This window comes from Corvus brachyrhynchos, unplaced genomic scaffold (assembly GCF_000691975.1).
Source record: "Corvus brachyrhynchos isolate BGI_N302 unplaced genomic scaffold, ASM69197v1 scaffold249, whole genome shotgun sequence".
In the NCBI taxonomy this organism is placed as follows: Eukaryota; Metazoa; Chordata; class Aves; order Passeriformes; family Corvidae; genus Corvus; species Corvus brachyrhynchos.
This window is the reverse complement of record NW_008240226.1, coordinates 233,109-247,967: the sequence shown is the minus strand read 5'-3', so window position 1 is coordinate 247,967 and position 14,859 is coordinate 233,109. Positions and strand designations below refer to the sequence as shown.

Genomic DNA, 14,859 nt, shown 5'->3' with positions numbered 1-14,859 from the left:
CAATGAAAAAATCCTGTACTTAAAAGTAATGATGAAGTAGACAGATATGGTATGAATCTGTCTAAATTGGCAGCAGCATGAGAGAGCAATGCAGAAAAAGATTTGGATGTTAACATGTATCCCATGACAAATATATCTCAATAGTGTCATGGTGGTGAGGAGAGAAACAGAAAAAAGAAACTAATACAAAAGAAACCCCTGAAATGAGTACTGTCTCTGAGACACATGAGGCCATTCTTTCCATTTCCTCAGCATAGCACTCAGATGTGGTGCAGTAGCCAGCCTGGCATTTCGAAGAGGCACCAAACAGAAAGGTTCCAGAGCAAAATGACAACCAGGATCTGAGACCAGAAAATTCAAAGGAAAAGGGATTATTTAGTTTTGCAGGGAGGAAAGCAAGGCAGGAAAGATGGCAGCCATTTTCAAATAGAGAAGAACAATGAAAAAGCAGAACTCCCTCACAGCCATTAGAAACATATAAAGGAGTAATGGATTAGGTGATATAAAGGCTGATTAAGGTTAGACAAAAGCCAAAAATAAGATCATTTAAGCACTGAAATAGATGCTTGGAGAAGTAGTGAAATCACTACCCAAAAGAACTCTACAAGTTTATCTGATTCTGCCTTCAGGCAAGGAGGACAGACCATGTGACTGACTGCTCAAAGACCTTTCTCGCCCCATTTCTATGATTTCTATGATTCTGCCCTGCCTCTAGCTCCCTCAAGGATGGGAATGATACGTGACATATCTCTGACCTTTCATGAAATGACAAGCAAAAATGACAAGTACTAAGTGTATAAGGGCAAGAGATAGAAAGCTACACAAAGAAATACAGTAACTGATACAATCAATGTCACCAAATATTGCAATATACATCCACACTTTCCTCACCATCATTACCTCTAGCATTTATAAATTATCTGATAATCTAACAGAGGTCTCAATTTCTTGCGTAAGTATCAGTGCAGTCCTATACACACTTTCAGCAAACAATATAAAAAGGGAGAGAAGTTAGCCTTTTAAATTGAATTTAAAAAGTGTTCTAAATTAGTGAAATTCAGGAAAATAAGTGTTTCAATTACTTTACTTTTCCTATCCTTTTTTTATAACAAAACAAACCTCAAAAGCAAAAGATACTGCAACTTCAAAAGATACTCTCCTTCAACTCTTTCTACTAGACTTGAAAGGACTTATCATGGAAGAAATAAAGGGAACACCTGTGACAGAGTTAAAGATTTTAGTGCTTTCATACAACATTGCAATCGCTTCATGTTATCTAACACACATGCAACTTCCCCCTAGTCTAAGTGACACCAGGGACCTTATTACTGTGCCTCACCCATTTATTTTTCCATCAATGATAGAAACTGCATCTTGGTTTCAGTTTGAGTTCTTTAGTCATGTGTTTCATGTATTTCCCTATTATTGTTATTTCCAGACTATGATTCTGCAACGTGAATATGTAGGTAGATTTGGGAACTCAAGAATCAGAGAGACAAAAGGATTCTATTAATCCCCCACAGCCACATCCCTCCCCTTTTTCTTAAATGAGAGCAATACAGCTAGCATATACTACACATCCGTAATATAAATGCACCTAAAGACCTGACACAGACTCCAGTTTACTTTGTCAAACATCAAGTAAGAAATTCACTACTTTTATCATAAAGATTTTAACTACAAAAATAACCACAGAAAAAAACTACTTTGACTAAGATACCACCAAACTTGGCCTCATAAAAAAGGAATCTATAATATTTATTTTTAAATTAAAATTAAGGTTGTGTGTTTTAAAGGACTTTTCTACCAGGCATTTAAAAATTCGGTTCTTCCTTCCATGCTGAAAATTTTTATTTATTTCATTATAAATTAAGAACATGCTTCATATTCAAACTATAGCACAAAAAAAGTTATGGCTAGAACATTTGCAACTTATTTTTTTGTCTTTTAGAGCAATTTAATAATGTGTTCTTATTAAAATTTCTGATTGTATTACTTAAAAATTATCAAGCATTAAAATTGAATTATTCTTTTCCATATCTTGCAGCCACTAACTGATCCTTATGATGGTTAGAGAAAGTAAGAAGGCACTATTATCCTAGTCTTACCCAGAGGTAAAACTGAGGCAAAAAGCCTTAACCACTGGCCCAGTGTCACTTTGTGTGTCACACAGGCCTGAAATCAGACCATAATTCAGTATGTCAGGCATAGCATTTAATTTTGTATGTCTTTGTAGGACTTAGGCATCTGTCTCAAAGGAACTGTCTTACCATTTCTTTGGGATATTATGTTACATCAAAAAAGTGCTAAATCTGTGCTCCCCAGAAGCATGATTAACATTTGTCTTTAAACATTTCAAACTACAGAGCAAGAGAAACATTTCAAAACATAGAGAAAGAGAAAAATCAAAAATAGTCAGTAGATACTTAATCTATCATCATATCTAAACCAATTACCTAACAAGCTGTCAAGCAGAGATTTACAGTGACACAAGAAAAAATTGTCTTAAAACATTTTTAAGAGTGTAGCATCTTTGTTCAATCAGTCCTGTGACAGAGAATGTTAAAAGTACCCCAGAGAAATATAAAATTATTTTGGCACTGTTGATTTTCAAGGGGTTTTCTCTGTCTCTTGCGTTTCTCTTCCAAACCCTTCACTTCCTCTACTTCTAGTGCAGTTAAAACAAACATGAGACATACCTTGATTGTACTAGTGTGTGCACCAGGATATTCTTTCTCCTCCAGTGTTGACCAACGTTGTATAAATTTTGACACCAGAGGATCATCATAGTCAACTATCTGAAATCCTGAGACATTAGCTCCTCCAAACTGAATTTTTGACAAATCTCCATCAGTAAATCCCTGAGCACAGAAAAAAAATATGTCTGTTATTTCAATAGTTTTGGCAGTTCTCTCAATAGTATATAAAGAGAGCGTTACCATATGACCTCTACTGCAGAAGTGTAAGCCAACATTTTCCTCAAACTCAATCCAACTTGAGTCCTGGGCTGCCAGGATTAAGTCATCAGCTCCATCAGCCAGCAACACTTCTTGCTGCCCACTAGACAAGCACCTTTCTAGAGAGCAAGGGCCGAGTGGACCTGTCCTTGCCATCGTGACTTCCTAAACATCCTCTTAATTTCAAGAGGACCACTTAAGTGAGAAAGGGAATACTGGCCATGAGTAACGGCCAACCAAGTTTTAGGCAGGAATATTTACAGCCACAGCTGTATCCTCTTTTTGTTAGGAACTCTAAAGCATGTGGAAGAACTTACCATCTCCACTGCCTCCTCCGCCTGACATAAAGAACTACTTCTCATTCTTACAAACAGCTCTTGTGTTGTGTTTATCTGTGTTCTGTTATTTAACTTCACCCAAATAACCATACAAATGCATTTACATGAAATAATGATCTCAGACACTTCAGTATAAATGAATGTTGTGAGTGAATACAAAAAGAAGCAGCAACTTCAGACCACATTATCATAAGTTGCTACAATTGCTATACTAGATGCTCTTTAATTATTGCATATTAATGATGCTCATGTGTTGCTGCCTGCTAGCACAGACACTTCTACAGTGATCATGTAACTTAATGGTCAAACAGGAATATTCATTTTATACTTAAGCCTCCTCTCCATCAATCAGCATTTTTTTATTCTTAAAATAGATCAATTTCTTGACTGACTGATCAGACTGGAGGAGAACATTATTACAGTCCAAAAAAAGAAAGCAAGGGGATTCAGTGAAGATGGAATAGGATTCAAATACTAGGTAAGTTTTCTTTCTGACAGAGATAAGCACATTCTTAAAATCACTACCATATACATTTTATATATGATATTAAACAGCTTTTAAACACAAGATTCAGTAAGTTTTAGATCTTATGAAGTTACTGCTACAAATTTAAAGCAATGGCTAAAATAGCAACCAGTTAACATAATGAAATCTACTGGGCACATTTTCTAAAACTGCCCTTAAGACTCAAAATACTGTTTATCCAACATTTGCAATGCAAACCACAGATGTCTAACAAACAATTTTTCATATTTTGTAAGATTTTTATGCCTGCTTTGTGAATATCAGCACCTACACTTCTTTATCCAGAAATGAGTTATTAAGATATAAGAATGAAACCCCAGTGTCCAGCTTTTAAAGAGGCCTTTAAAGCACAAGGCTTCTTCGCTCCATGGCACCCACATGACTCTTCAGAGCACTGCCCGCCTGGAGGGAGAAGTGTTTTCATCAAAGGCTGGGAGGAAACAGGGGTTATGCCTGAAGTGCCAGAGACACACCATGGTCCTTCTGTTTCCTCAGGCTGCTCAAAGGACTATGGAAGACAGTGTAAATCGGGGCACTCTGGGCCCTGCTGGAATTTAGATCAAACACTATTCACAGTTCAAGAATAAATGATGAAAAAAATTATCTGGTGGCACTCACACTATACAACCACCAAAAACTCTTTTCTTGAACAGGTTAACTGAGATGCAAGTTGGCACAATTTGCTATGTCTATTACAAAAAAACCAACTGGATTAGTTTCCCTAGCTCCAGTAAGCGTTGACTTTAATGGCAGTAAAATGGCCCTTCACCTTTAGACACAATTTCAGAAAAATTACCTTGACAGAATCTAGTGAGTTTTCTGAACTTTCCTCACGGGAACACTATTAACTATTAACTATACTGTCTGATCACCTATGTTCAAGAAAACATGAATTCAGACTGATTACCCAGCCAGTCTGAGGGATGAAATGTGGAAATCTGAGACTCACTAGTCTAGCAGAATGAAAAATGAGAACTGTGATTTTTAAGTAGTTTACAAGTTCTGAGAGAGAAATCATCACCTTGCTGAGTGAATGTATCAGCCTATGACACAAAGTTATTTTTCAATTTTACATTCCCTCTTTTTCTAAAGTATATCAAAAAAGAGAAGTTCTGTTGAAGGTGCTGAGCAACCTTCATTCCCATTGATCATAAGAGGCATTTAAACCCTGAAAACACTCAGCCAAAGAAACAAATATAATCTCAACTTGTGCATTCATTTAGCAAGCATAAAGACATCTAGCTACTTTCTGTTTTCTGGAATGTATTTAAAACAAGATACTAGTTGATGTGCTTCCATAAACAGTCAAATGAGCTATACAGATATTTTAAATACTAAGAATGCTTACCAGATTTGCAATGATATAGTGGTATCCTTTAACATGTTTACCAATTGTGATAACCTGTAAAAAAGAAGAAATACCTCCATAACAGAGAATGTTCACCTGGTTTACAGACAAAGACTTGAAAGGTACGAAATGCAGTATGATGTAAAAGCTAGTTAAGAGCTTTATGGTATACAATACTGAGTTTATTCAATGCTTTATCCTTTATTTTACCTAATGCACCACTGAACTTACTTTCTGCTGGTAGAAATTAGCCATGTTGAAGTCCAAGTCCCAAGAGGGAGAGTCCCTCCAGACAGAGGAGCTGAATGCTAATTACTCTGCTGTGTATTAAAGGCACAACCCAGCCAGGAGAAAGCAGGCATCACACATTAGAAACACTGTGCCTCACAGACTCCTGCTTACATTCTGCCCACTGACATCAATGAATTATGAGGAAGCCTTGCAAAGTTCAAATTGTTTATTGCCCTAAGTCTTCCTCATAATCTCCCTCAAAGCCAGCTGGTGGTTTCTTAACAGTCTGCTGGCACACATGTAGCATGGATTCTTCTCCCAAATAAGCTTAATTAAGACTATGTCTGCATGGAGAAGTTTGCATTTTGAACCTAAGCACTTCTCCAGAAAAAGGATGTGCAAGATAAGAGGAATCTATAGGTTTATTCCATCTTTTGAACAATGAGAACAACTTAAGAGAGGAGGACTCATTCATTTCCTCGTTTAACATAAAACTACAATAATCAGACTAGGGATCCTGAAACTTGTATCAGGGTACTAGTGAACAACATTCCACATACTTGGTTTAATGAAGTTACAGAAATATAACTGAAAGCAGTGTTAACACTGAGTTTACATTACTAGAGTTTGAGACTGAGGGGGGATCACATTACATAGGCCATAGAAGTAATTAAATTGTTCCTCTTTTGAGGTCAATATATATATGATACACAAATTTAAGTATCCTAAAGCAATTACTTGGATCAGACTACTTAAAACTACTTATTAAGAGGTTTAAGAACTATATGCAGCTGCTGCTTCCAAAGAAATTTCAGTTAGACCAAACAGATTAGCTCTTCTGTGAAATATGAAATATTTCTTCATCATTGGTGTCTGAGATGACAACCAGTAGCTGCAAGCCTTTGGATCAATGCTCAGTAACTCTGAGACACTGGGTACTATTTCATTAACCCAGCTTGCTGAAACTTGCCACTTGTCCTTATGAACACTAAGGATGCTGCCAGTTCAAACTGAGAAAATTCAGTGGGAGTTCCGAAAGCCATGATGAAGGAGCTGTGCACACAAAAGCTATTCAGCAGTTTAGAGGACCTTCTCTAGCAGGGATGGACAAGTAGTGGCAGTAATTACACAGCTGCCCAAAGGGTGTTATCAAGGTGAAATGAGATTCTGCAAAGGAAGCTGCCTGAGAAGAGGCAGAAGCTATATAATCAAGAGCATGGCGATACAGACCTGCCAGATCAGAGAGGAGGAATACAAACTAGCCTGAGGAGAGCTGGGGAACTGAAATATTTTTCAACTTATATGAATTGTTGAAATCTGGAAGAGAAACTATAACACAAGACAAAAAACAAGAATGATGAAGCAACTTTGCAAACACATTTTGTGGCTATACAAAGAGACAAGGGCTACAAAGTACAACTGGGTGAACCTGAGGCTGTCACCTCAGCTTAAAATATTTGCAGGATAAATCAAATCACTAAAATGAAAGATGTGATAAACAATAGAAAGCAAAGAAAAAGTGAAGAAGTTGTTGCTTTATGTGCACGCAAATAATACTTTGGTATTCAAGGAAAATGTGGTTAACAGAAAGCCTGTTGCATTTCTTGCAGTAAAAAAACACAGAAAAAAAAAAGGAATACTGATATGATGTGTCTACTTCAAGCATCCTCCTGAAATGAAGGAAATTTCTGAAGGTTTTTTTTCAGGGCAGGAATTAAAATAATTTTTCAAAAAATAAATCTGGTAGCAAAGCAAGACCTAAAGTATGCTGCTACTAGAAAAGAAAATCAGAAGAACACACTCAAAGGATACTCCCAGGCTAAGAAATCCATTGCTCAGCACTTCAGTTTAAGAGATGGAGAAAATTATTATAGAATCAATTAGTTAGACTTTCTTTTAGGCTACCTGAGAAATGGAAAGTGGGTTTACCTTTAAATGTAAGGAAGGGAAGTTACTGAGTAAGGATAATAGGCTTGAAAAAGAGACCAAAGTCCAGAAACAACTAGGCTATCTTGTGAAGAGAATTCCAAGACTAAACCCATATGGGAGAGCTGAGAACAGTTTAAGAGAACATATTCGAGGGCGTAGCAGTAAACTACGAGGAGAACAACTAACTAGAGTTACATTAACTGACCTGTGAGGCTGATTCAGTTACCTAGAATTCTTCAGTGACTTACAAATTAAAACAGCAGAAACAAAAGCTTAGCCTTCTGTATTCTTAAGGAGTAGCACAAGTCTGTGGGGATAAGCTGAGAAACTCTAAGCATCTAAAAAAGGCAGAATCTATCAAAGTGCAATTAGGGCAAGAAAAATATCCGAGAACTGCAATCAAAATAAGAAGCAGACAAAGACAAATATAGGCCTATTATGAAACAAAGACTGTAAAAATGAGTGGTATCTGAAGGGTAAAAGAGGGTTCTTGTCTTTAAAAAGTGGTTAAAAGGTGAAACTGAAGAAAATCATGGTCTGCCAAACTTTCGTATCAGAGATTATAATGAATATGACATACTTATTTTAAAAAGAATGTATAGGACAGTAAGATAAATGGTAAAAATAGTCTTGTCAAGATCAAAATATGTCAAAGCAGTATCTTTCTTTTCTCTGGCCTGATAATCAGGAAACAGCAGATGGGACATATCTTGAGTCTAATAAGGTGTCTGTTCTGTAGGACAACATTAGAAACTCACAAGAGACATGGATGAGACAGAAAGCCACTGTAAGGTAAGTAAAGAACCATTTGAAAAGCCACACAGAACTAGAGGACCTATAAAGACTACTTATGTCAAACATTGCTCTACACTGTACATTTCTTGACATTGTTAAGTCAGAAAATATGATTTTGAAAAGCTGCAGATGATAGGGACATCACACTCTCAGAGATAAAATGCTCTTGAGAACAGGATCAAATTCAAATTTATCTTGAAAATTAGAGAAACAGTTTGTGGATATGAATTCCAAATAAAACACACAAACACAATGTACTCCATTAAGGACACTGCTCATTGTCTGAGCCTCTTCAAAACGTAATGACCTTCAAAATGAGGGCCAAACTAACAAGCCCTTCAAGAAACCTTCAAACAAATACATCCATACTCTGATGATACATCCCTACTGATGCTGCACAGTCTCACATAATGAAGCTCAAGCCAACAGGGAACTATCTTTACAATTTTCCATTGTGCTCTGCCTGCATGAAAAGAAGTCGTAAGATGCAGAGCCAGTAAGACCTTCCTAGACTAGAACTGAAGTGGTGGATTTCAAAGTAATGCACTAATTTGAATCAGAGCACCATGATAATGTTGCTAAAAAAAAAATTTTAAGAAAAAGTCATTTTTGCAAATAATTTGCATGGGTAGAGAGAAGACAGATTTTGCTGCTCTTTTTAAAGCTCAGGAGGCCTTAGCTATGAAAAATAGCATCCAATTTTAGTTAACATACTTGAAGAGTGACACAAAATGAAGAGATAAGCAAGGAAAGTAGAAATGACAAAGAGCTTCAAAACATGAATTTCAAAGGGCATTAATCAGAAAGAGAAGCTGTGATACAGTGTTCCCAAGACATAAAAGGTTCTCAGAAAAAGCACTAGAGGGAGAAAATACCTTCTAGGTGTAAAAAGAACTAATCCTTAGACATAACTATTTATAATGGGCCACATATAATACTGTATCAACTATGTATAATACAGTATACTACTTACCTTGTGGAGCAGTCTGAACAAGGTATTTTGTAAATTACTGTTTTTATTTTAAATAACCAGGATAGAAAGATATACAGGATCATCCAGATAGAATTATCTTGCCTCAGAGCAAAGGGAGGGATTATAGGATTTATATGTTCACTTTCTGCCTGGCACATATGCGGTCCTCAATACAAACTTGTCACTGCCAAATGATTCACAATAATCACAAAAATATCATCAAGACAAAGGAACTCATGACATTTACTTATACAATACTGCTAACTGCTGTCAGTGAAGAAAGGAGCATAGCAAACCTGATCGACAATGTCGTTGACTTTATCGCGTTCACAGTCCAAAATCACTCGTCTTTCCTTTTTCACCTCTAGATCTTGGAACAGTGAACGGTAAGTTTCATCTTTCCTCTCATTGTTAATATTTCCTACATTGATAGCAGTCACTTGCCATTTCTTTTCAGCAGCAGAATCCAACACAGCTTGCAATGTTGATAAGCCTAGTGAAGCACAGGAGAAAACAGAAGATATGACAGACAAAGCTTCGGGAATTAACAAGCTTCTACAATGTGATTTGTGAGATTACTTATTTAAGATCTCCTGCAAGTTGTTTGACCTGTCACACGTAGGTAGAAGTCAGAAACTAAGATATATGTGGGCCCAATCAATTGTTATTGCATGAAATTTCCATTTACATCACTGCAAGGCATCAAGGTAAAGCCCTCTAAGTACAACCTTTGGGTTAGGCTCAACCTTCTTCAGAACTGGATTTTGCTGGTTTCATTGATCCACTGCTGGAATTCCACATAGTGGGAAAGAGATCTTCTAGGAGAGGAGCGATCCAATTAGAGCAGAAGGATCAGCCACTCATTAAAAAAAGGATCAGCTGCTTAAACAAAAGCCATTGAAGAGCTTTTGCTCCCTGCAATTGAGCAGTACTGTATTTAAACCTAGACCTCACTGAAGTCTGGCAGAATTCCCAAGTTCTCCAGTGATGGTAATGGATTTATTATTTCTGCTGCCTGTAGTCATATCCCTGATTATAAAAGATGTGTTGAGATATATTTTTCCATATAGATAAGCAGGCTCAATGCTAACACCTACAAGCAGTGCTGAGAAGTTTGCTTCCATCTTGTACTTTTGGCATGTTTCTGATAGGAAGCTGTAATGTCTGTACAGATGCAACTGCCTACAATATACTGTAAAACCAGTGAAGGCTTAATTTGACAGATTTTACTTCTTAGGGATTAAATAATGTAGTCTAGAAATGAAAATTACAGCTGGAAATGAATTCCTGCTATACAAAAAGTACAATTTAAATTATTTCCAGCAGTACAAGAATGAGACTTACCATGTTTCAATTCCTACCAGAGAATTCTACATTATTCTAGAGAGCAGTTTTAAGGCTACCAGATACTATTATTGGAAGAAAAAAAAAACTAGACTTTCTTACAAGCAAATTGACACTTTTGCTCATTCTTCTCTCCTGAAACCACCAAACATTGGGAGTCATTTCTTTGAGACAAATTCTGCCTTGGTATGTAAAGGGAGCTTCAGGTATAACTCTCATGAGAAATAATAGTGGTTATACTCACAAACATAGAAGGAAAGCACTAAGAATTAATTTGTCTCCCAGTTTGTAAGTATAATATTAAATTAAGTTTGGTCAGTGTTTAGCAATTCAGCTTCATCAGTGAAAAATGGTAATGCCATACAGCATTACGCAAGACTGGTCATCAGCAAAGGTAGAAAATGGCAGGCTTCCAAAAGGATAAACTGAATTATTATCTTATAAAATTCTGGTTTGCCAAGTCTCTTTAAGAAAGACTGATACTAAGTTTTGTATGTCATGTAGTGAATACTTAGTTTAAAATCACAGATAACGACAGTCCACCAGTACATATATAAACTAATTCAAAAGCTAAAGATAAATGTGGAGAACTTGCGTTAAAAGGCAAAGATTAGTAATGTAAGCAAACTGAGAGATGCAGGGAGCATCCTAAAACATTAAAAAGCACTGAAGTATGTTTATACCTCAAAATACTGCTTGAAATTAAAAACTAAAAAAAAAAAAAAAGAAAAATCAGCCAAACTGAAAAACACTTAATCTGAATCATTGTTTCAAATCAGATTTCAGGTCTTCCAACCTGTCTGTATTTCCTCCGAGTTAAACAATCTCAACTAGGCACAAATTAATAAGGACTATTAATGCAAACACTACCCATTGCAACAGGTTTCTATATTTTTGTCATCTGATCTTCTATTTTTCCTAGGGTTTCTCTTTTCCTGGGGTGCCCATTGCAGAGATGTCAAATGGCTGCCTGGATCGCTTGCTTTTTTTTGGGGTGGCAGATTTGTTATCCCCATACAGCTTAGTTTATTCTGATAGCAATAACATATTGCAAAATAACAATAACAAAAAAAGCAAACCCAAACCAAAAAAAGCAAACCAAAACCAAAAACCAAACAAACCCAACCAAACAGAAAGCATTCACAGCAATACTTCTGTGAAAGTGAAATAATCTGGAGAGTAGCAACAGAAGTAGGAGACTCTGCAGAGGAGAAAACTCCAGTAAATTCAGTTGGTTTTTTTAAGCTGCAGGAGCACTTCTGCTTGGCAAACTCATATCCTGAACCTTTTTTGATTATCATGAGACAAACTCTTAATTCAGTGAGCTCTGAAAAGGAAGACTGACAGAGGCTGAATAACTTAGAATCTTACAATAATGTTACTACTGTTTCCAAAACTCAGCAGAGAGGAGGTAAGGATGGCAAAGGACACTACTCCACGTTACATGAGAATAACTACTGTATTAAGACAGTAATAGCTTGGGCACACACATACTGAATGGCCTCACTCCTTACAGACAGGAATGACAGGAAATTGCCCTGTACTTCAGCCAGTCAGTCCCTAACCACAGAGGTGCTCTAGCACTAGCAGTAAATGATTCTTCAGGAATAAGTCATTCAGACTAATTCCTGTTAGCCTTCATAGTTTCCACAAAGATTAAGTCTCCTTTTTTATCTCACTCCTAAAGGTGGAAACAGCTTCAATTCTATATCATTCCTTCAATATACATCACTGTCACTACATTAACAGGCAAAAGTGCTTAAAGGAACAGTGGATTTGTGTATCCAGGATTTGATGTCAACTTAGCTGGCTACAAACTGCTTGACTCTGCAGGTTAACCTCATGTAATCTGTGAGGAGCACTGGGGCACTGAGGAGCAACAAATTAGTCCACATAAAGGTAGGAGCTTCATGCCTTGGAGCTTGTTATCACTGGGGTGCCTTGCCACAATTAAAACAAACAGGTTTGTTTGAAAAAAAGGAAGAACCAAAGGATGATCAGAAAGAAAAGTCTCATGTTGTTATTCCTGGCCAGATTCAGACAGTGCAGCTCACAAGAACTAGGTGTTTTTCAGTATTTCCTAAATATAAATCACATGCAGGTCACACTCTGCCTACTGCTGGATGATTGACAGAGTACTGGCTAAGAAAGTAGTTTTACACCTGTCCTTTCTAAAAAGACAGTGAATGTTTCTGATTCTAATGTGAATTTGAAAAGGAAGTGCCAGAGAAATGAGCTTAGCATTCACTGTTCCATGTGACGTTACCTTTGGAAGCTACACACCAGGTTTAGTTCTTCAAACTTGAGTGCTTACAAAAACGGTAAAGAACTCTCTTGAGGAGACCCCTTCAGCTTCTGAACATCATGTATAAAATGGCATCAGAATGCAGGGAATTTAATGTCAAACAAACCATAAAATGTCTCAAGAAACCATAGGGTGATATAACCATACTTTAAATCTATATTATTTAAATATATTTAATATTTAACTCTGACTAATGAACATGCAGGCAAGCAACAAAATAGCCCTCTTAAAGGGAACAGGAGCAGGCAAGGATAGAAGTAAGTTAGCTAAGGACTACTAGGTGAGCAGAACCTGAAAATGGAATGATAATAATGGAATTCCAGAAGAAGCAGTTAAAAACCCACCCTTTCCAGATAAAGCTGCTTCTTCTCAGAAAACTAACTGATATACCACAATTTGCCAGTGATTTTCTTAAGTTCATAAGCTGTTATATTATTACGACTACAGCCATAAAAGGGCACAGGACTTGAGAAGGCTGTATGGTGGAGTTAACTGGTCCCAAGCAATGGGTTTGGGTTTATCAACATCAACAATAAAATCTAAGCTCAACAGATGAGAGGAACTCGATACCAAAAGCAGTCTCCAAAAAAGTAGGGACTGATTGCATCCAAGATTTATTGCTTGCTTGGTGCCCAGCTATGGATTTTGCATACATGGAGTCAATCTGTGGTAGCAGATAACCCTTCATGCTCAGATTTTTTTTTTTCTCCTTAGATGTTTCTTTGACAAAAAAAGAAAAAACTTTACATAGAAACTGTTTTACAGCATGTGACTAATCTCACATTGTTTAACAGTTGCAATTCTATTAATGCATACAGTAATAATTTTATTCTCATTTAAACAATTTTCTTTCTGTCCCAAAAGCTGATTTCTAAATGCAAGAAACACATGATTCAATTAAACTTACACTTGCTGGAGGTAAATATTTCTTCTGTTATTTGCTTATCTAATATGAATTCCAGATTTCAATGAGATACATCTGCCAAACAGGGTGCAGGTAAAAAGTAGCACACCTTACCTCTGTCACTGTCATACAAATATGCAAACTTGGTCCACTGATAGTATTCGATCAAGCTAAGAAGAGCTCCCTTGAGGTCAGGTCTCATCTGAATGACAAAGGGATGTGTTCCATCTGTTGGGAAGCTGGGAGTTATGAAGGAGACATGAAGAGTCCCACAGAATGATGTTATGGTATTTACAGACTTCTTGTCATAGAATCCAAAAATAGCAAAGACTCCTCTTGAAAACTGGGAGCAGACTAGGAAGAAGAAAGGCAGACAATTAGTGGGAGAATTTATTTTTAAAAATTATTGAAAACTCTTATCGTGTATATATTTATGAGAAATGTATGTTTGCAAAGTGTCTGACCACATAAATACCAGGCAAAAAAAAGTACTACTCTGCTATGGAGATGATTTTTTAGCATTATCAATCAGTAATATAAAACTTACACTAGAAAAAACAACAAAAAGGAAGTATCAGATATGTGGTTCACACTCCTAGATGACAAATTCAGAAATAAAACTCAACCAACTTATTCTTAAATTTAATTTATGTTGTGAAGAATAGTGATGCAGACATCAATGGCAGTTGCAATTAAAAAAACAAGACATTATGAGCACACATAGCATTAAGGAAACAGATAATGTTTTGTCATGTTAAAAATAAACTGTGTGTGAGGTCAAGACTCACTGAGCAAAATACGTTAAATAACTTTCCATTTGTGGAAATACAAAGAAATAAACTGTGTGTGAGGTCAAGACTCACTGAGCCTTTTGCAAAATATGTTAAATAACTTTCCATTTGTGGAAATACAAAGTCAAAACTAAACCCAATTCTATCAAGAGCAGTAAGAAGTCCATTTGCTTTAAAGTCCTCCTGTATTAAAGCATTATTTTAATTCCTGCTTTGTAGAACTCAGCAAAAGCTGGTCCTTCTGGATGACAGCTGAGGTCATGTTGCAGGAAGAATAACCTCATAGGTGTAAATAACATGCTGATTGTTCACTTTTTATCAGTGGAGACAATTCAGGCCAGTTGATGAATGTGACTGACCACTGCAGCCTGTGCAAAAGCGCCAGTTCTTCCAGGGTATTCTTTTCTTTGAGATTGCA

At 36.5% G+C, this 14,859-nt stretch overlaps 1 protein-coding gene across 1 annotated transcript in view; it reads right to left on the bottom strand.

Moving 5' to 3' along the window:
• Positions 1 to 14,047, bottom strand: part of GRIA2 (glutamate ionotropic receptor AMPA type subunit 2) — a gene marked incomplete at its 5' end in the record, with an annotated part of 56,240 nt that extends 42,193 nt beyond the window's left edge. Inside the window, 4 exons of the mRNA XM_017745109.1 lie at positions 2,700 to 2,861; positions 5,170 to 5,223; positions 9,394 to 9,590; positions 13,765 to 14,047. Coding sequence (XP_017600598.1) covers positions 2,700 to 2,861; positions 5,170 to 5,223; positions 9,394 to 9,590; positions 13,765 to 14,047 — 696 coding nt within the window. The remainder of the gene's footprint in view (positions 1 to 2,699; positions 2,862 to 5,169; positions 5,224 to 9,393; positions 9,591 to 13,764) is intronic.
• Between the last annotated feature and the right edge of the window lie 812 nt (positions 14,048 to 14,859).